The sequence below is a fragment of the Mycteria americana genome, chromosome 6 (genome assembly GCF_035582795.1).
Source record: "Mycteria americana isolate JAX WOST 10 ecotype Jacksonville Zoo and Gardens chromosome 6, USCA_MyAme_1.0, whole genome shotgun sequence".
Classification (NCBI taxonomy): domain Eukaryota; kingdom Metazoa; phylum Chordata; class Aves; order Ciconiiformes; family Ciconiidae; genus Mycteria; species Mycteria americana.
In genome coordinates, this window is record NC_134370.1 from 25,319,887 (window position 1) to 25,341,980 (window position 22,094).

General features: G+C 37.6%; 1 protein-coding gene across 4 annotated transcripts in view; it reads left to right on the forward strand.

Moving 5' to 3' along the window:
• The window catches only part of ADK (adenosine kinase), a 299,685-nt gene that overhangs the window by 250,086 nt on the left and 27,505 nt on the right, over positions 1-22,094 (forward strand). For all 4 annotated transcript variants that reach the window (XM_075505130.1, XM_075505131.1, XM_075505132.1 and 1 more), the window contains 2 exons: positions 633-668; positions 7,492-7,606. In XM_075505130.1, coding sequence (XP_075361245.1) covers positions 633-668; positions 7,492-7,606 — 151 coding nt within the window. The remainder of the gene's footprint in view (positions 1-632; positions 669-7,491; positions 7,607-22,094) is intronic.

The window sequence follows — 22,094 nt, forward strand, 5'->3', positions numbered from 1 at the left end:
CCTTGCTTTTATTTCAAAACAGATTTTAATTGCTCCAATTAATATAAATAAGAAATGAGGACATTCTGATACCCTGATGTTTCCTCTGTTCTTTCAGGAAAAGAACATAGTTAAATTGCCTAAAGCAGTGATTAAGACATCAGAATATTTTTAAATGCTCATCTGATTCCACCACGATTGTTTGAACACATTTTGTGATCCTGTTTTTTTAATGCACCGTAGATGACAAACGATTTTTTAGAATGGCTTGTTAACCTGGATCCCATGAAGTGCCATTCATAAATGGAGATATGATACAATTTCAATTAAAAATATGTCTGAAGGATGTTTGTCTGGATTCGAAGCAGTTGTTTCCTAGTCAAAGTCCTATCTCCAGAAGTACCTTTCCTCGCCTGGAAAAAACATATTGTACCTTCTTAATTTGAACTTGCGAAGTGTGTTGACATTGTACTGTTGTTGGGCTCGAGGGAAGGAGGGGGAAGCTTTTGGTGCGACTATCAGAATTGAACAACTGTATATGGGTATATTGAGATAATCGTGTAAAAGGAAAACTGGCTGAATGAGTTTCAGAATGTGTTATTTCTTCATTATCTAGCACTTTATAATTAACTGTTCTTTTTTTATTATTTCAGGAAGCTGCCACTTTTGCTAGAGAGCAAGGCTTTGAGGTGAGTTAACCCACAATTGCACACTAAACAGATCCTAAAGGTTTTTTTCTTGCTGATAATGAAGTTCTTTTGGACAATGATTGATGTGCTATTATACTCTCCAAGCCTCGCAGCGGTTGCCATGGAAACTTGGCAGTCGTCATGGTTTCTTTGTTCTGCCAGCTCAGTGTTATGACGCACTCTGCTAGGTCTGCACCCAACATCGCCTACAGATGTTATTTATTGAATTTTGAAAAGCCTCTTGGGAAGCCGAGAGGTTGGGCACGGTTTCAAGCTGCCTCTGCAGATATGGGACCTGTCAGTTTGTTCAGTTAAAAAGCTCCCTCATTAGCTGCATTACACTCCAGAAGGATTCACTGCTAAAGCAGTGGTGAAGCAAGACTAAATAGTGAAATATAACACCGCTTAAATAACTTAAACCCTGCCATATGCGGATTATCATTATGCAAATGAATTTTAGAAAGGTTGTATATAAAATTGTTAGGTACTGATTAATGTAAACCATGCTTCTACAAACAGCTTCTTTTAGAAGGGGTAGTGTGGAATTTGTGTTTCAAAACATATTCGAGTTGGTGTTTTCCATCTGTGCTCTAAAAATGTATGATCCTCTACTTTCTTGAAGTAAACACTTGATTTTACAGTGATTTTCAGAGCTTTTGATTTCATCTTCTTGAGGTATTTACTTGAATAGTATCTCCCATTGGCTAAATTCAGATAACTTAATCTGGAGAGCTATCAGCTATTGGTCTCTAATGCTGAATTCAAATAGGCAGGTTTTAAATACTATAATTAATGTGACAACGGTTGTGCTAATTTTGCAGATAGTAAGTGATCTTACTGAAATCTAAATTGCAGAAATGAACACACATAAATCCTTTTCCATGTTTTTTCACTGGAATAAGACCCACCTTAATTGATTTGTTTGCAGTGTAAAAAAAAAGATAGGAGTTTGACTGCTCACCACCCATTTTGCATAAATAATAGAAGCCGCGCAATTCAAACCGCATCGCTTTAAGAACATGCCACTTTTGTGTGTGGATGGTTGCATATAAAAAAGAGGGGAAAACTGACAGCTTTTGTTCTACAATTTAGATTTCATCAGAACCATACACCAGCAGGTACATCAATGCCACCAGTGTTTTAGATATTAAAACTGTGGGCTGTCCCATTTCATTTTATGTTTCCCAAATTCATGTGGCTGCTTTGTAGAAATCAAGACTTTTTATCACTGTCAATTTTCATTTGTATAATCTGTATTGTTAGCATAAAAATACACTTTGAGTTTATTCTATCAAATGAATGAATTTCACAGATGCCTCCAAATATAATATGAAGCATAACAAATTATTGGTACCCTCTGGTAGCTAGACAATAAAAAAAGAAAGGAAGGAGTGTATTAACTCTACCCATTCTATATTTTTATTGCCCCCTTGAGCTAAAGACTTTGAATGTGCCTGGTTTAAATTCAGTTCTAGTGACAAACTGCTTTTGCTGGTGTCTGCTAACTACCATCATATTAACCTTTCCATTAGTGCTTGCTTAGAGATTCTAGCACAGTTCCTTCTGAACATCCTAAATCTGCCACATTTGATTACAGCATATCAGTAAAGTGCACTATGATTATGATCTTATCTCTTATTACCCCCTTGCTTGGCAACAACTGAGATGTCAAGTTTACTGACAGAGATGTGTAAAACTTGATAAGTGTCCACAGTCTTGTTTTCCCACTGTGCTGTGGAGGCAAAAAAAAAAAAAATCACACTACTAATAAAGTATCTTAGGAAAAACCTAAAGAGCTTCAATTAGCCTTTCAATTAGAAACAAGAAAAATTTCCAGCAACTCTCAAAAGCTTGTAAAACTGATTCTGCAATTTATATTGAGAACAGAGAACTGATGAAACACGGAAAAGTAAAGGACTGGAGTGACCAGAGCAAAAGTCAAGAGGGTATTTATCATAGACGTGATGAAAAGTTGCTGGTAGCTGAATTTGAATTGCAGCCTGGAATTTTATTTTTTAACAAAAATCATCAGAAATCTTATAGCATGGAGAATCAGTTGTGACTAGCTTTTTTTTTTTTTGCCTTTTTTTTTTAATCGTCTCCTTTTCTACCTTCCAGTAATTTCAACAGTTTATGTGGACTAAATGTATCTTTTAAATATAGATTGAGATAAGTATATCTGAAACAATTTTTAAAGAAAAAAAATAGTAGTACAATTAAGTCGACTTCAGGAAAAAATACACCTTTTCTGAAGAAATAATATCTTGTTGTAGGCAGGAGAAAACATTTCCATGACACAAATTTGTTTTTTCCTTGTAAGAGAAACCATGTTCAAAGGAATTTTTATTTTTATGCTTCACCTTACCAAGAGTTAGTTTTCCATTGTACTTTGCTGAAATCTGAGGTATTTTTGTAAAATCAATCATGGTATTTGAAGACCATTATTTCCTTCATTTTATCTCCTGACCAACACTTATCTGTAATAATCAAAAGTAGAACATTACTTCTGATGCAGTCTCTTCCTGGAGTGCATCAGTGTTTTCTTTTTTGTGAATTTCATATTCTGTGACATTTTAAAACTATTAAATAAATAGTAAATTCACTGTCTGTGAAGAGTGCTTCATCCTAATTGTATGTTGCAGTCATCTCAGTAATACATTATAATAGGCACAATTTTTATCCCAAGAAAGCTCTTGGACTTGGTTCCCCTTGAAGTGGTAGAATGGTTGTCAGTATGTTTTACCTGGATGTCTGTAATATGTTTCAAATAACAAAATTGCCAGGACAAAGGTTTATGAGGTTTTGTTTTTACAAAATGGTAACTTGCTGTTTATTCTATGTAGGAATTAGGAAAACATAATCCTACTTTAACATAAAACTTAGGGTTCAATTCTGTCTGTCATCCCAAGAAGTAAAATTAAGTGAATGAAACAGTATACATCTAAGGGGTTAGTAGCAGCTGCCATGCAAAATAACTTTTCCTGTTAGAGGCAGAGGTCTCCCCCTAAGTATGTATTGGTTGGGGAACCATATTAGAGAGTTTTGGTACCCTGGACCAAATTTAGGTCTTCAAGTTAATGAGGTACACTGCACAGGTCCACTGTTTTCAATGGATTTATGCCTGTTTAGGTCAGGGGTATGGTAGTCCCAGCTACTGTGTATCTGTTCAGAGGCAAAGATCAGAAGACATAGTTGGACTAGCAGTTTTAACTGTATGCAGTTTTTCACATACCTCTATCTGATCCTGGGATATCTGGTGTACTTTCTTTACATGCATATATTCCACTTACTTGCTGGAATGAATGCCGCGTGCAAGGTTTTTCCAGGTACAGCATCAATAGGCAAATCATGCTTTTGTGAGATTTGTATGTCAGCTTTGTTAAATCAGATTCAAGTGTATAATTGGGGATGTGTGAGTGTCCTGTGAATTTGGGACGCATTGTAGAGGCTCTAGGACCACAAACCAGTACAGTGTTACCATTCAGCCATGTCTGTAGATACAGGATGTATAAGAAAGTCTCGATAAGTGTGCAAGTACGAGCCAGTGCGAAACAAATATTATTCATTTCAGCTATTTGAAAATATTATGTATATTCTGAACAGAAATAGGAGATGACAACATTTCATGATGTTTGCCTGACAATGAAATGAAGCACCTCTACAGGTGAAATAGTATCTCTGCAGTCTTAAGCTGTAAATATTCACATATTATAAAATGTCACAGTTGTACCTTCAAAACACATAACGGTAAGATGGAGATATATTGTGGAAAAGTTACAGCCTCCTCAACACTGAGATTGCAGGTCTTCCACTGTATAAGCTCGATTTTATTCTCTTCCTTTGAAAAATTTTAGTACAGAAAGTGATTTTGGCTAAAAACGGCCACGTTAGTTCTCACAGAAGATGCTATTCAGTTACTTTTAAAGTCTGCAGAGTCAGATACAAGTCTCCAAACTACTCTGTTTTGAAATTTCTGCTTTTTACAGAATTGCCTTTTTTCCCCGAAATACCTTCCTTCTACTGTTACATGCTCATTATATATTTAATTCTTCCTGAAAACATATGTGCTTTTTACTTGCTTTCGCTGTCTACTTTATTTCATCCTTTACCATCGTTCTTCACTAATCTTTTTCCTCAGGGTCCCCTTTCCCTCATGTAAGTTCATCTTCATTCTTCCTTAAACTGAAGAAATAATCTCTTGATTGTGCCATTTTCTCCCATTATAACATCCTCATTTTCCTTTTAAAATTTAAAGTGCATGTAAATACATTGCTCAAATATCAAGCTCTTTGATTTCTGTGCCTGCTTTGCTCCACTGTAAATGTGCTTAATAAAGTCACTAGTAGCCACTTCCTACTTAGCAAAAACTAAACACCTCTTTCCTGTTTCCTTTGATCTCCATGATGCTTTATTGCATTTTCTAGTTCGTGGATCTCTTAATTAGCAAGGCCTGAAATAGTTCAGAATTTAGGTGAACCTTCAGAAGCCTGCTGTCCTGGTTTTGGCTGGGATGGAGTTCATTTTCTTCCTAGTAGCTGGTATAGTGCTGTGTTGTGGATTTAGGATGAGAATAATGTTGGTAACACACTGGTGTTTTAGTTGTTGCTACGTAATGTTTACGCTAACCAAGGACTTTTCAGCTTCCCATGCTCTGCCAGGGGCACAAGAAGCTGGGAGGGGGCACAGCCCAGAGAGTTGATCCAAACTGGCTATTCCATACTATATGGCGTCATGCTCAGTATAGAAACTGGGGGAGTTGGTCGGGGGACAGCGATCGCTGCTCGGGGACTGGCTGGTGCTTAGTTGCTGACTGGGGTTAAACCACGACACCTACATATTAGCAAGCTGGAGCGCTGTAATTCTCCATCCGTCCCCTATTCAATAGCTTGTACCACCAGCTGATATCTGCTATTCACAAATCCCTTAAAAAGACATTTCAAAACAGAAGAGCAGCAATTTCAATTTTTTTCTCTGGCATCTTTAAGAGACTCCTTGCCTTTTGAGAATTAGGGGTAAGGTGGCCTCTGTTCAAGAGGCAAAGAAACCAATAAGTAAGGGGAAATTATTTTCGTGTTTGGCAAATGTGTATAAATCAATGAGCTCACTGACTGCCAGAGTTGGAGGAGAAATTAAAGGGAGGCTAAGAGTATTGCAAAAGAGCTAGATAATTTTCACATTAATAGATACTGGTAAATATATAGCCCAGGCATATTCTCTGTCCATAACAAAGGTGAAGTGCTTGAAGATCAACAATATTATAAAAATCAGCAAGTAACCAGGACTGAATCGTATGGAGATGATAGTTCTTGAAGTGTTTAACTGACCTGCTGATGAAAAAGAATCAACATCTTGTTAAAATCAGCAGCTGCAGTCAAAATGGCACATACTGTACCTGGGTTTCAAAATAACACTCTATGCTGATTTTGGAAGATAAAAATCAGTTTATTAATAATATAAATTAATTGTAACAACTCTGGTAAATTACTTGAAACCACTCTGGACAGCTTTGTAAATGAACTGTATTCATTATGTAACTGTGTTAAAAAATGGGTTGGGAATCATAATGAACAGGACACAAAACAATGCAGAAAGTGTTGTTATGTTTTCATATATTCAACGCTAGGCCCTCACCAAATCAGCTACGTGTCACTACAGTTGCTTGTACGCAAGAGCAAACTGGGGAATAAAGTATGGTGTTATTTAACACAGATATGAATAAAATGGGACATGGTGAGTAGCACAGAGAATAATTATAGTCTTTCTTACTTTTCCTAATGTTAAAAAAATAAAAGAAAAAAGAAAAAAATTGTAAATGATGGCAAGAAATAGGCTTACATATACCAAAGTTAATTTGTAGAACTTACTGGCTTGAGATAAATCTGAGAACAAAAGCTTCCTGCATAGCATTATAAAAGGATTTGATGCTTATACAAATAACAGGAATACTTACATTTAGATTAGATTGAAAACTAAGTAAATTAGAAATTGAAATCCTTGTGTTTCAGATCATAGGGCAACTATGAGAATAGGAAGGATATATTCTAATGACAAGTTGTGCTGTTTGGATGGATGGGAGTTTTGGTTCAGTATGCCAGTTTCTCTGTTCCTAGCTGCATGTACAATGGTATACAAAGTCCCTTTAAAGCAAAGATTCCTGAAATTTTTGCAGCTTAGCCGTACTTCAGAAAATCGGGGATGTTCTGTGCCCCACTGAATATAGCTTTCACCCTTTGCTGCCCTGCATCTCAATTATGCAACCAGCTAGGGAGCACAGAGCGTATTCACCTGGGCTCCGCACCTTCTAAGGTGCTGCAGTGTACAGTCGGTTTGCTTGCTGACATCAGTTGCTGTAGGGAAGTTAGAGAAACAGTATTTGTAATCCTGCTGAAATCAGAGGGATTATGGTACTATAAAACCTGGCTAAATTGGATGAAAATCAGGCTCAGAGTTTATCCAAAGTATTCTCTTACCAATTTTATTTTTAATTTTATGGTAGGTAAGGTTAGAATCCAGTCAGCAGCAAAGAAACCCACTAATTGCTCATTAGGAAATGCTCTGTAATTCCTTTGTTAGCTTTGCAGTTTTGCAGCAATTGGAATAGCTGAACTATCATTATCAAGATTAAAAACAATGGTCTCATAGTACTACATAAACCCTTAGGAGAATGAAGTATTCCTCCTTTTAAAAATCTTCGTCTACTGACAATAAAGTCTTATTTTATACCTAGCCATAAGAAAATAAATCTTTGATCTGCTAATAAAGTTCTAATCTCTCACCACTCTAGTACGCTGGTAACAAGAATTTTCTTTCTCTCTATTAATAGACTGAAGACATTAAAGAGATAGCCCGGAAGACGCAAGCCCTGCCAAAGGTGAACACTAAAAGGCAACGAATCGTAGTCTTTACCCAGGGGAAAGATGACACTGTAATGGCTACAGGTATATTTTTCAAATTTCCATTGTCGCTCAGAGTAAATATTCTAGTTAATCAATTACAAGTTGTGGTTTTACAAATTATGACTGTTAAATGGTAGTCGGAGCATTTGCCTTTTGATGTTAGTCCGAGTTTCTCATCTGTTATGCTTTTAATTGTTTTAAGATTCCGAATTTGAGAAGTTAATGTTTCACAGGAATGCCTGAGAATTTAGTTCTGAACATCTTAAGTTCTTTTTTTATAACATAGATCTAAAATATTGATCCAGTTGGTTTTACTCAGATTTTTATGACTTGAGATTTTATCTGTGTAGCCATCTTTGCTGCAAACAAGAACACACTATGCCTGCTGAGAACAGCTGTGCAACAGTATAGTATATTTAAACATTTGTGAAGAGGAGGAAGTGAAATCCAGTACTAAGTGAATTTCCAGGCTTTTTTGCTTTGAGCAGAAAATCTCACTTTAGCTTTTCTCAGCCGTCTGCTGTTCTATTCTCAAAGGAGTACGTGGGAAAAAGGTGTTCTAGCAGGGATGCAAGTAGTTTGTGCTGTCTAAATTGATGATGTACGACGCACAGATTTAAGCATTATAAACATGACTGCCTACCTTTTGACAGTCTCTTTAATTCTGTCCACCTATGCTTCTAGACTAAATAAAGCGATTAAAAACATGTGCTGTAGCAAGCCATTTTAGTCGTTCATTCCTTCACAAGGTAAGTCAGGGCTGAATTCCTCCTTTGGAAGTCAAGTGAAGTTGAGGAAGCTTTGCTCCTGTGGGACCAGTGCTTACTCATACGATATTTGCCTCAAAATCAGAATTGGCTTCAGACTCTGCCTGCAGGGATAGGCACTAAGTAGGTATGTCACTGCTATATAGATCATTCTTAGCAGCAGTTCGAATGATTTCTCCAATAGTTTGCTTCTTCCTCTATTTTGTTAGCTGCAAACTGGTTTAAAGGAAATAGAAAGCAGTCATTGAGAGTCGGCTATGTGTATCTCACTGAATAATGATGGAAGTGTTGCTTCCAGAAAGTTACTGCATTACGTGAATGGCCCATATGGAGGCACTCCACTTGAGTATTGTACAGTTGGCTGAAAAATAGCAGTATAAAAATGTTTTTATACACGAGCTAGTAACAACGGTAGTAAACCTAAATCTTATATGTAACCCTCCTGTGCTCTTATTTAATTTTCACTGTGTACTTATTTTATTCTTCGAACTAGAGTTGTTAACAAATCCATTAATCCCTTCTTTGATATTTTTACAACTGGGAGCTTATTTGAGGACTGACACTTGCTAATCTTAGCTGTTTGTTCGCTATGAAATGAACTTAAATTAGAGAATGCACTTTATATGCATGATAAATGCAAGATGGATAGAGAGTGTATGCAATGGTGTCAGCTACAAAAGCAAACATGATAAATGTTAAGGCAGTTTTGAGCCGTGGGATAAGCTATTCAGTGCACAAGCATAGCTGAATCTCTTTGCTATGTTGTTATTCATGGCAGCCAAATAAATGTCAATAATAAAAGAGAATTAAAGATTTTCATTTCCCAGAGGCAGTCCTCTAATACAGCTTGATCTTTCATTTCATTTGTAATTCGTTCTCATGTCAGGATGCAATCATTCGCCAGGCTCTGTCTGTCATGTTAAGTCATTTAATAATGATTAAGAACATAAAAATGTTTGGCCTGTGGGGCAATTCTCGAAAGAGATACCAATTTGTTATTGTTTTCCCCCTTTTTACTTCCTTTGGTGTGGATCATCTTTTTCCCACCTCCTCACATTAAAATAATAATGAAAGAAGGAAAATGTGTCCCTTAATTTAGCATATGATGACACCACAGAATGGCATAGAGTACTGCTAACACACTTATTTCAACACTAATTAGGTCTAGTTGTGCTTTGAAACCTGCAGTGGAAAGTGTAAAAAGTTTCTAAATGATCTCTGGAAGAATTGCTGCATTTAGGAGTAGTTACTAGTATAAAATTCATTTCCTTTTTCTAATGCACAGAAGACGAATAGCTTTTTTTGAAAAAGCAGGCTGTGTGTAGTTGCTTATCCTGCCTTTCTAAGGAAACAATATATTCTCAATAAGTTTCTGCCTAGAGTAAAACAGTATTTGCAAAGTCAGCTATGGATTTGGACATGCTTGTCAGTACCTTCTGCTTTATATTTTGTCCATAATAAGAACATGTTTATTAGTTGAAAGATGTTTCTGTCAGTAGTGACTCAACCAGAGGGGATCAGTATGCAGGCAAAGGACTCTACTCTTCCTTTCTTTCCTTCTGCTTCTGCCTTTAACCATCCTTCATCAGTTGTTGGGAGTATCACATATTCCAGTGGTCTCTGTTTATGTCCTCTGAAAGAGTGCAGGATGGAGTTGGAGCTTACAGGCATGAGAGTAAAAGACTCCTAGGTGAATTTGGCCTTTGTGGTTTTCCTACCTTTTTGTCCCTCCTCCCCTTCTCCATTTTCCCCGCGGAAAGGTCTCTGCTCTCTGGCAGCAACGCAAAGCGTCCAGCATTACTGTGAGCCATGGAAGTAGAAGTGAATGGCTTGGATTGGGCTGCACTCTGTGAAGAGACACAGCCAGAAGGCAGCCCCCCCTTCTCTCCCTTCCCCCTGCCCACGCTCGGCGAGATGAGAACGGCAACACCGAGGCTGTAAGAGCATCCTTAACAGAGCTCCGTTTCCTCTGTCAGACAAAGCCTCTGCGTGCTGTCGAGGACAAGGCAGCCATGGGGCTAAGCTGAGAGGGGCTAGGTTACGAAAGGAGGAGTGCACCTCTTCGATGCGTTATGTGTAGGTTGAATGGGGGATCAGGTAATGGAAATAATGAGGGGATACACTTTGATACAGCTCTGGCTGGAAGGAGAGGAAATAAGATGGATAAAAGGGATTGTTGCAGGTTGCCAGCTCATTCATGAAAGGGCACAGAATTATATGTGCTGGAAATTAGATGTGGAATTTCTTGGGTTTTTTGGTGGGATGAAGAAGGCCAAATACAACCCATCATTACATGTGGGGAGGACTGTGGTGACAGTTGTCGATTCCTGGACAGTCCAGAGAATGGAAGAATCAACAGGTATTTGAGGAGTAGAGCATAGGGCAGAAAGGCGCAGTTTGTTACCAAAAGGAAAGAAAGATTGATGACCAAAAAGTTCTGAGAATATAGCTCTGATAGACAAGGGAGAGAGCTTAGACTGAGACAGCTAAAACATCTACTTCCTCCAACAATCTGGCCCAGTCATACTGCAAAGATGTTTAGTCAGCTTATGAATTGCTGCAGTTCACACCACATTGTTTTAATGCCCACCAAAACCACTGGTGGCTCACCTCAAACAGACCACAAGCTGTAGACACAAGCAGCTTGGAGGTCCATGCAACTGGAGCAGATCGTGAAAACGGTGAGAAGCAATAACTGCATCAGCAATCCCAATCTAAGCCATTCCTATTTGTCAGTCCACTTTCTTTGGCTGTCTGAATTATTTGTGTTTTCAGAGGAAAAATTTCTATCTCTTTATCATGGAGCGCATTGGGTCTTTCACCTGTCTGTTCATATCTCCTCCGTCACAGTACTCCAGCCCCAAGGCCCTTTTTCTCTCCCCTTCCTTCCTGTTCTCTGTCAGTAGGAGTAATTGCAAGGAAGATGCAAGCTCAAATTCAAGCTGAGTGTGATCAGTGCGTTTTATAGGGAAGGAAAGGAGTGTTTAGGATTGGCACGCAGGAGCTGTGGCAGATGAAATGTTGACTAAATTAACTGTCAGCTCCTAATAAGACTCCACAGAGCATGTGCAAATGATCAGTGTCTGAAGTTTTCCTCTTCACATCATAGAATCATAGCACGGTTTGGGTTGGAAGGGACCTTTAAAGGTCACCTAGTCCAACCCCCCTGCAATGAGCAGGGACATCTTCAACTAGATCAGGTTGCTCAGAGCCCTGTCCAGCCTGACCTTGAATGTTTCCAGGGATGGGGCATCTACCACCTCCCTGGGCAACCTGAGGTGCATTTTTCTATTATGTCAAATTTTATCTTTTTACTGAAGAACTTGGAGGCATTGGATCTTCTCAGTGACCCTAAGAATTAGCATTGACAAAAACGTTGTCATTTTCTCTAGCATCAGTCCCCAACATGACTGAATTTTGGTAAAACTCTCTTGAAAAAAAGTAGCCTGTGAGAGACACCTGTGACGAAACCTTTCAGTACAGAGGATTATGGTTTGGGAAAGGTAGTGGTAACTGAAAACAGGATCTATGGACTTGCTTACCAGAAAAGTTTATTCGAGGAACAGTATTGGGTTAATTCCTTGTGCGGATGCTCCTTGTCCATACTGGCAATTACTTGGCTATCAAGACTCTGGTCCGACTACCACAGCCTTGTTCCATCATATCCCTCTTCCCAGGCCTGAGATTCTGGATTTGACTTAGGGTTCCTGAGCTTATGGGATACATTCATTTCATGTTGCAACACTTTATTCTGTAACCACAAAAAATACATATGCAGGGAAAGGGGAGTGAGTTAACGAGCACATACAATCTTCTGATTTCAGCAGCTGGAGCTTTTAAGAAACGCACCAAAAATCACAAGCTCTGGCAAGTACATATATGTCATATCTATATGTGTGCTATAACATTTGTCAGAACCAAATGCTGTGAAAGCTATCCCTTTTACAGAGTTGCTCATAACATTTTTAAACAAATTACTTTTAGTCAGATACATTTTATGACTCGTCTTGGCCCAAAGGGAAGTCTTCGGAAAGTCTGAGCAAAATCAGTTCAGCAAAGGAAAAACATACTTTTATATTGAAATATTTGCATAATTCAAAAACAGCTGAAGCTACAAACTTTAAACTTGGCTTGTTTTATAGCTTTAATAGAGGAAAGAAAAACAATCCCAATTTAAAGAAAATCACTTCAGCATTTTTCAAGTTATGAATGATGAAATCTGGCATGTTCAGGCATGAACATAGAATTTTCCATTCTTCTTTCCCCCCGATGTTTGCAAGACCACCTCTGTTAAGGGCACATTTGTAATAACCTCATTTGTTAGAATATGGCAGTAAAAATGGATTTTTTTAAGGATTCAAGCATTAAAGCCACCTTAGGGCTTACTAACCACTTACATCTTCTTCAGGTTTTGGGATACATTACTCGAGAATATTTCAGGAAATGTATTAGCAGCGCTGGCTAATGTGGTAGAATGAGAAAGGTCCATCTTAAAAATTTCTTAGTGCACCTACCACATAGTACATACTGAAATAGTTTTGCAAATTTCTACTTGTTATTACTACTTGTTATTTAATCTATTCCATAAATTAAACAGCTTGTGCAATATAGCCAAATTAATATGTTGTAATAAAACTTGCAACATTACCAAATTTTAGAGCCTGCCTACCAAGCTTTGGATGTTGGAGTAATACTAGGCATTGCCTCTACCTGTTATCTGAAAGAGGATACTGAGCTAAATGGATGTTGGTGTCACCCAGTACAACCATTCTTAAAGTAATATATGTACATATGTTCATAAATTAAAAGTTTATATGTTTGGACAGAACTAAAACCTGATCGAAATGACTATAATAACAAAGGTTTGGATAGTATGTTTTTATGAATGATGAAGCTTCTTTTACTTTGTAAGGATATGTTAGATCTTAAATATTTTAGAAGGAGAGTTTTTAAACAGTTTGTTTTAGAAGGGTTGTCAAAATTGGGGAAACTAGAGGGGTTTTAAGAGCCGTTCTTAAATCATAATGGCATGATGCTGTATGCTTTTTGGGGGAATAAACAGGACTGATGTTCAAGCGTACAGCTTACTCTAAACAGAGGTCAGTAGGTTTTCTTTGTCAGGTTGTGCTGTAATCATAGACCAGCATGTTACCTTGTAAGCCTATCTATAAAACATAGAAGTATTTATTACTACTGACACTGCTGACATTTTATGGTGGGCCTGTTTGCAGCTCCTCTTTCTTTAAGTTAGTGAGTATTGTGTGTTCTCCTCTAAGAAGCAAGAAAAAGTGGGTTTTTTTTTTTTCCTTACTTCTCACAGCTTTCATGCTTAGCCTTCCAGACAGGAAAACCTTGACTAGCTCTTTTTATCAGACAGCCTTCCTATGTGTTTACACAAACGAAAGTACTGTCTTGGACCTAGGGAAATAGTAGCTGGGTTATATTACAGTGTGTACTCTTTTTCACAGGATTACACACTTTCACTCTTCCCTATCCATTTATATTCACAAATGGAAAGAAAAGTTTAAAAAACAAAAATGGATTTAGGAAAAAAGGAAATTTTAGTCCGCTAATGGCATAACAAATGAGCCAGAAAGCCCCACAGAATTATTTTTAGTTTAGTTGTGACTTAGGAAACCACAAAACCTAAATTAATAATGAACATTTTTTGATAGGGATTAATGAATAGTAAAGCTGGTAATACCTTTTTGTAACTGAGACCATTCATGCTTTCATGCTGTGTGGGAGAGGAGGTCTGAGCATTTTATTAGACAGCTGAAACACATTATTAAAACCTAAGTTCCTGGATACTGATGTCTTGACTGGACTTAAAAGTATATCAGCTGTTGCATCTCAAAGAATGCATATACATATATGTCAATAGAGAGAGAGAGAGAGAGAGAGATGTAAAGTGTGTGTTTCAGTAATTTCGTATTAATTTAAGAAAAGTATGTCTTTTCTAGTCCAATGCGTTAACGTGCCAGTTTATCCCAGAAATTGAGAATGAAGCTGGGAAATCCCCTTTTCGTGTATGATCACTAGTAATAAGGAATTTTCAAGGCAAGACTGTGCCTCTTATTAAACCTAGCCTGAATTTCAGGTGCTACAATGAATTCACATTCTGGCATTCTGAGGAAAAATTACCCCTTTAAGCTGTGAAAAATGCATGTTTGTTGAAGGACAATAAATGTGGGCCCCTATCCCGTTCCTTAAGACTAGGCAGTATTTCCTCTTACACAGAAGGGTAAGAGGAAATATTTGTTTCTCAGATACAAATAGATTTAGGAAGTCAGGTTTTGTACCATAATTCTAAAAGGATGCTTGGAGGCATAACTGTTAATATGCAAATCCACTGCTTAGGTGGTAGAAATTATATGATGTTGGAGAGGCAATATAGAGTGAAAGAGTGGGAGCAGGACTGAGGCAGACCAAAGGTCTGTCTAACCTGGTGTCTGCAACAGTGTACAGTAGTGGGTGCTTGTAAAAGAGGGTAAAACCAGAACAAAGCTATAGTGATACTTCCATGTTACACACTCCTAGCTTCCAGCGATCTGTAGCTTGGGAATTTGAGAACTAGAGGTGTTGTATTTGTGCTTAACAGTCCAAAATAGGATTTTATCATACATAATGTCTTCTGATAATGACTGTCACAGAGTCTGCGTTATGTAAAGAAGTACCTCCCCTTATTTGTTTGGATTCAGCCACTGCAAGAGTGTTACTGGCTATCTCCTGCTGCTTGTATTGCACGGCCAGTCCATAATCATTCCATATACAACATCATGTTACTTTTGATTTTGCAGAACTCTTGCTTATCTCCCCTTCACTAGTCTTTTTTCCAGACTTTTTTCCCATTCTGTTTATTTGTTCTTTGTTCACTCCATAATTCTGACACCCTGGCCCACCCTTCACCTCTTTTCAGGTCTGCTATGCACTTTGTGAATGGCGGACCAGGATGTTCAAGTGCTGAGAAGTTTACGAAGTGGTTTAATTCTGTTGTCTCCTTTGTTCTGTATTCCTCTCTTAATAATTCCTAACATTTTATTTGCTTTTCTGGCTGCCACTGATGATTGATCTGACATTTTCATAGAATTATCTGTTGTAACTTCAAATTTTCTTTATGGTGTGGTAATAGATGGTTTAGAGCCCATCATTGTGTATTTGAAGCTAGAATTGTTTTTTGTATGTGCACCTTTTTTTACATTGATTGACAAAGAATTTTATAGCCCATTAGTGTGAGACACTTTTGCAATTCTTCACACTCAGCTTTTGGTTTTACTATCCCAAATGAGTCTAAATGTATCACAAGAAGATGGCACACATCTGAAGAGCTCCCGAAGAGCTCCTCTCAGTAATGGTATATATAGCCTGGATGTGCTACCCGTAACAGGTAAGTACAGTTAACATCAAGACTGGACTTAGGGGGATTTCAATAAGGCCGCCTCTTAAACCACTTGAGGCCTGTCTTGCTTGATGCTGGAGAGCCAAGTTGAATGAATTTACAGTAAGATACCAATTCAGGTGACATTAAATCCCAAATGGACACTCTTGTTCAGGAAAGAAAGCACCTTAGTACACTGTAGCTTAATTTTTTTTTTTTTTTTAAGAAATGAGGCCTTCCCTATGATATTATTCCTCAATTAGAGCATCCACATAGAATTAACTTATCATAAATTTCTGATGCCTCCTGTATACATGACTGTAATAAGTTAAAACCAGTACGATTTTACTGGTGACCTGAGTGAATTGTGAGGTGGTTCATGCAGAAAAAATTACATCGGCACAATATTATTCTGTTTGATCAGACCACGAAGCAGCAGAACTACCTACCAGAAATCCTGAGAAGAAAGAATGGTAGTAATTAAGCCTTATGATTAGCAAGGCAGGCCCCTACTGTTCTGGGCTGTCATGAAAGGAATGAGGATTCACCTTATTCATTCTGTGGCTATGTAGTCCTCGGAGCACGAGAGACTGAAACTTGGGTCCCTAGCAGCTTTAAACTAATAGAAAAATCAGAAATCATTGACTCATTCTAGGACACACGTTTCCATCCCCTGCTTTTCCTCCACCCTGCCAGCACTTCTCTGCCCATGTGCTGAACCCGTTCACCAGCCCGCACAGACTGGCAGAAAGCTACTCTGGAACGGTACTGAGCTCTCTGAACCAGCTCATTGCAGGGTCTAGATGAGTACTACTGCCAGCATGGGAGGACAGAAGGCAGGATTTGCAGTAGGAGGAGACAAGGATGAGCCTATAGTATGTGCAAACTATAGTGGCTGAAGTTTCTGTGGAGCCTCACTCTGAGGCATAAAACATGACATTTTATTTTGAAATTCCATCTAGCAATAAAGACTGTAGTTCCAAAGTTGGAAGGAAAGTTGTTTCAGGATCAACTGGTAATACTGTAGAATTACGTCTGCAAAGCAAAGAGCAAATAAGGGGACAGAGCCATGAATATACTATTAGAAGGGAAACCATCTCTTTGACACCTCATATACTGAAAACCAACGTTTTTATCACAGAACTGTATTAAAAGAATGGTGAGACAGCAGAATCGGTCATTCAGTACTTGGGAAGCACTGGAACTAATGACAGCCTTCCAAATTTAATTTGTGCTTTTCACGTGTACATGTAAGTGATGCAACTTTGTCAAGGTTATCCCTTGTTTTCTGAAAATGACACCTAGCTCTCTCCATGTACACCAAACATGAACTTCTGGTGACTTTTAGTTTTTCAGCAACTCTTTTTGCAGCTACAATGTTATGTCAGTTTAAATATATCTTTATGACTTTTTGAACAAACTGAAGAAAATCCAAAACTACAGAATTCTGTTTCATATAAAATAATTATCCTATAAACTTTTCATTAAATTTATGGTTTAAGTTTAAAGTTCAGCATTGTCCTTTTCTATACATGCATTCTGTGTTGCTGCAATATTCGGTATTGGATGCTACCCATTTCTCCTTAAAAACGTATGGTTTAATGAGTTGAAATCTGAAACCCATGCTTTAAAGGTTTACAGTGCATAGGCTTCTCACCTCCCAACACTTAGGTTCAAATCATACTAACAGGGTGGCTATTTTCTGAAATTAATCAGATAATAATTTTTTTACCAATAATTTTTAAGAAATATATTTTCTCTTTACCCTAATTTGGTGTGATTATTTTTTTCATTGTAAGAAATTAAATGTATGGCTTGTTCAGCAGGTTTCATAATAGATCAATAATTTGTTGGCTTAACCTTTTTTTCCTGTGGGAAGATCAATGTCTGCAGTGCCCTAGGTCATGATCAATACTTTTAATAAAACTTCCTCTTTTTTTCTTTTTCTTTTTCTTTTTTTTTTTTTTGCCTGTGTACCTTTGTACGGTTTTGCTTTTATTAATGAGCTTTTCCTTTAGTTTCAGACCATTAATGGTTTTCAGATAATGTCATACTGCCCAAGGTCAAGGCCAGTGTGAACTTATAACTCTACTTATCAGTGATTAAATCTATTGGATGGGCTTAGATGTGTTAGAAGACATAAGAGTTTGAAGCACTGCTTTCTAGAGGCTCAAAGTTAAAACAAAACAAAATCTCAACCTTTTGGGAGGATGACACATTAAGGTTTTTTCCTTCATTTCCTTCTTAAATAACGATTGTCTTATTTATGGATCTCATATTGGCGTTAACATCGCAAGTAACTACTGTGGCTCTGCTCTTCAATTAAAGATATTAAATGCTCCATATTGAGTTTTATAATGGTATATTGCCCATTTTGCAAAACCAGTTTGAAATAAGATAATGTATCTTTTGTTCATTGCTGAAATTCTGGATGGGAGGGTAGCAACTTATCAAAGTATGTGTTATCAGCTGGAGTGCTTGCAGAGAATGTGATATTATTGTCTCTGGGGCTCAACCCAGTGTCTTTTGAAATCAATGGAAAGATCTCATTAACTTCATTGGATATTGATTATGACCATGGAGAACTTAAAACATTCATGAATATTAATGGTTTATACTGATCCATGTGGGTTTTTGTGTGTTGTACCTTGTCTGCAATCTCTGATTCAATTTTTGTAGTCTACCTAGAGGTTATACAAAAACTGCGCTTTATGTATGCTGAAAGATTTTATAACACATTTTACCTTAAGGTATCTTCTTTGTTGTCTGTTACAAATGAGGTGCATAAAGAACTGGACCCTTTGACCACTGGCATCTAGGCAGAATATCTACTGTCGAAGATCTTTTTTTTCCATTATTTTGGCAGTTTTAGCCTTTTTTTATTAGGCAGCAGTTCACTTCATAACAAATCATCACCGAGGAGTTTGAACAGCAGAATCTCTACTCAGAAGGTGCCCTACAGACTCTGATAGCCTATCATCTTTAATTTAGAGATTTTATTTCCCATCTTGTGATTACAGTTGAATGAACATTGTAGAAAAGTTTAAATTGTAGCTATCCATGTCATGCTTTTGCTATAAATGATGGAACTTACGTTTTCAAGCCTCTAATCTTCACCTGCTCAAATAGTCACTATAAAATAATTGCACAGAATGGAAGGAGAGTAAAATGTGGGTATGTATGGTGACCCTGGACGAAAATTAACTGCAGGAACTGACCCTTTGATTAGAATTTTCTCTGCTGTAGCATCCAGTTGCAGGCAATAGAAGTTGTGGGAAATAGGTGGCTGAATGGAAGACAAATCCTTAGCTCCAGGAGTGTCAGAGCATAGATCCTGGCTAGTGGAAAAAGTGGACAAAGGGGAGGTTTGAATGGGTCCTGCTTCACCTGACTTTGGGGATTTAGGATCCATTTTGTGTAAAACAACAAAACATCTAGAGTTAATATTTGGGGGGGGGGGGGCGGGCGCTAATTGGAGTTCTCAAAAATGGTTGTCTAAAAGCGGAATTGTGAGATTTTATGATCTATTTGGCTCAGTGATTTCCACAGTAGGTTTTACAGATTAAGCAAAGTGGAAAAGGTTTAAATGCTGTATCTGAAGAGTAGGCTGCGCATGTTATTCATATACCAATGACCTGACCTTGACACACCTGAGCATAATATAGAATATGAAGTGGCAGTTTAGATATAAACCTCTGGATACCACAAAAATAACATTTATATAGTTGATCCCATTTGAATGAAAGTAGGCTCTGGCTTATTTTCACCATAGTTGTTTTCTTTGTTATGAATAATAAAGTCAGTAAAGTAAGCAGACCTGATTTAAAATATATACAGACAGCAGATTTAGTGAATACAGTAAACATGAGCTATTTTTATATTGTTAGGCTTTGGCTATACCTACTGAATGATATAATACTAATGTTTGTTTAAAAAGAATACACAGAGTCGTCAGAAACCAGATTTAAAGTTTGGAGGGCTGCTTACATTGATTTTGTTTGCTGTACTCCACTACCCTGTGCCCCCCAGTGCCCTCCTAATCCATCCTGATTCCTCTCCCTGCCCCAGTGATTAGCAGTCAAAACTAAATCAGAGCGGAGTCTATGGAACCAAATATTTATGTCCCTTGTAATCCGACACTGTGATATTGTACTGTGAACCTGAAAAGATGCCAGGCCAGGCATTGTGGCTAATAGCAATTGGTCACGAATGAAACTGCAGAACTCTACTCCAAATTGTTGGCTTTATAAATTTGATAATAAGTACATTTCCTGACAGAATATAAAAGTGCAATAAACTATGCATGCCCTCTCTTTCCTCCCCACCTGTCCAATTGCAGAATGCTGTTTGTACAGTATATTGTTGTTGCTGACAACTGAATAAGAATTTTTAGGAGCAGTTGGCTATCAAATGATGGCAAATTTAAAGGTTATGCAAATTGTGCCAGTACAGCCCAGCTTGTTTCAGACCTCTTTTCTCTATTATCATATCAATTGAGTCAGCTCATAGTAGACAAAGCAAGGTTATGGGAACCACCTAGAGCATCATGCACCATTAAACATCAATGCAGCATACACGAACATCTGCAACAACGATCTTATTAACAGAGGGTATAACGGAAGGCAATAAACAGCTTTCTTAGTCACTTAATTGTAAAAAATTTAATAACCTAATACTTGCATTATTTATCAACAGCAAGTTGGTCAAAAATTGTGCAGTTGTGGTGGATTAGATTACCTATTGCACGCTGTAAATTACTACAAAAATATGAAAATCCATTTGTGAGCAGTTAAACACTAGTTAGTAGAGTGCTAAAAATGCAATTTTCTTTTAATCTCTGGTGCATCATGGAATATAAGTATCTGCTTTTTGCACTGACATTTTTATATTTGGCTAAAACCACATATAAAAAACCTAAAGGCTTTTTTTTTAATTTCCTGCTTAACTATACAGCTTAAACGTTTCAAAAATCAAGTTGTTGTGAAAGGTAGAATACAGAAACTGTAAAGTGGTCTTTGTATGCGCAACCAAAACAGACATTTGGAGGAACAAAGTAAAGCATGTTAGATGTTCATACTGGATGGCTGGATACTGTTGGCTTCTGGGGTAGTCACTACACTGGTCTAGAAGATGAGAGCGTGTGAAGCTGTGATCGCAAATGGCTTAGGGAAATGAATACAGAAACTAAAATGTGTTTGAAATTGATGATAAAGAGGAAAGAGGTTTGGTTCTTCAAGGCCAAGACAAACTGCTAGGGATAAGCTAGGGTTACAGAATCACAGAATCGTATAGGTTGGAAAAGACCTTTAAGATCATCAAGTCCAACCATAAAGCACACTTTTGCTGGAATCAGATAAATTGGTGGGGAGTGACAGCCTTCCCGTCGCTGGAGACTGGGGGCACTGGTGGATTCCCTGGTTTTGCAGGGAACTGGAGGCCTACCCGTAAAAGGTTAGAGCTACAGGAGAAAAGCACCACTCTTCCGATTTCAGCCTGAACGTGCAACATGTACAGGCATTTAAGAATAAAATCAGAAAAAGGAAATAGGAGACTGGATGAGTAAAACAATACAGGCTCAAAGGTCGAGTTTGACAAGTGTATTCAGCAGAAAAACCTGCTCCAAACATTAGTCTGCTCCCAAGCAGTTTTGTTCCTTCCTGGCGCCCTCTGCTCCCCCCTCTGCTGCCGCCGAGTAGCAGCTATCAGATCAGATTTGTATTTATATGGAAAAAGAATGAAGCCCTCGAAGTTTTTGTTGGCATAAAAATCCAAATTGTGCTAGGATCGTTGGCTACAATCAGCCTCTGGGTCACCAGTAGACACCTCAGTCATTTCTGCAATTGGTAGGAGTCAACAGGCAACAGAGAAGGATGGAAGGAAAGAAGGTGAATGAAAAGACAGTAAACAGGAAAGATGAGTAAAAGCTTGGTACAAATATAAATTTGGTAAGTTAAGTGTTACAGACATTAATTTTTTTTCCCGTAAGAAAAGGAGAGGTTTTATTCAAAAATGTTAAATTGAAAGTCTTGATTTTTTTTAATCTGGATTTATTTGCTCTAGGAAAAGATGGCAAAAAAGTAGGCAGTATGTCTAAATAACCATTAAGTATATGTTTCTTACTGAAATGGTTTTAAAAGGAACAAGTAACAAGCATTTTCCAATTGTTTTTTTCCACATTTTTAAGTTACAGTTCAAATGATCTCACTCTGTAGGCTGACCCAGAGGTTTTTCCTGTGTCTCTATCTGGTTTTTAAAGCAGTATCTGCTTCTTGCCTTTCTTCATAACTTTTCATGATTTAATGATATCAGCAGAGTGTCCACATTTTATTTATACATACCTATTTACTTGCTTACCAACCTTGGTTTTCAGATTGGAATCTCTTCA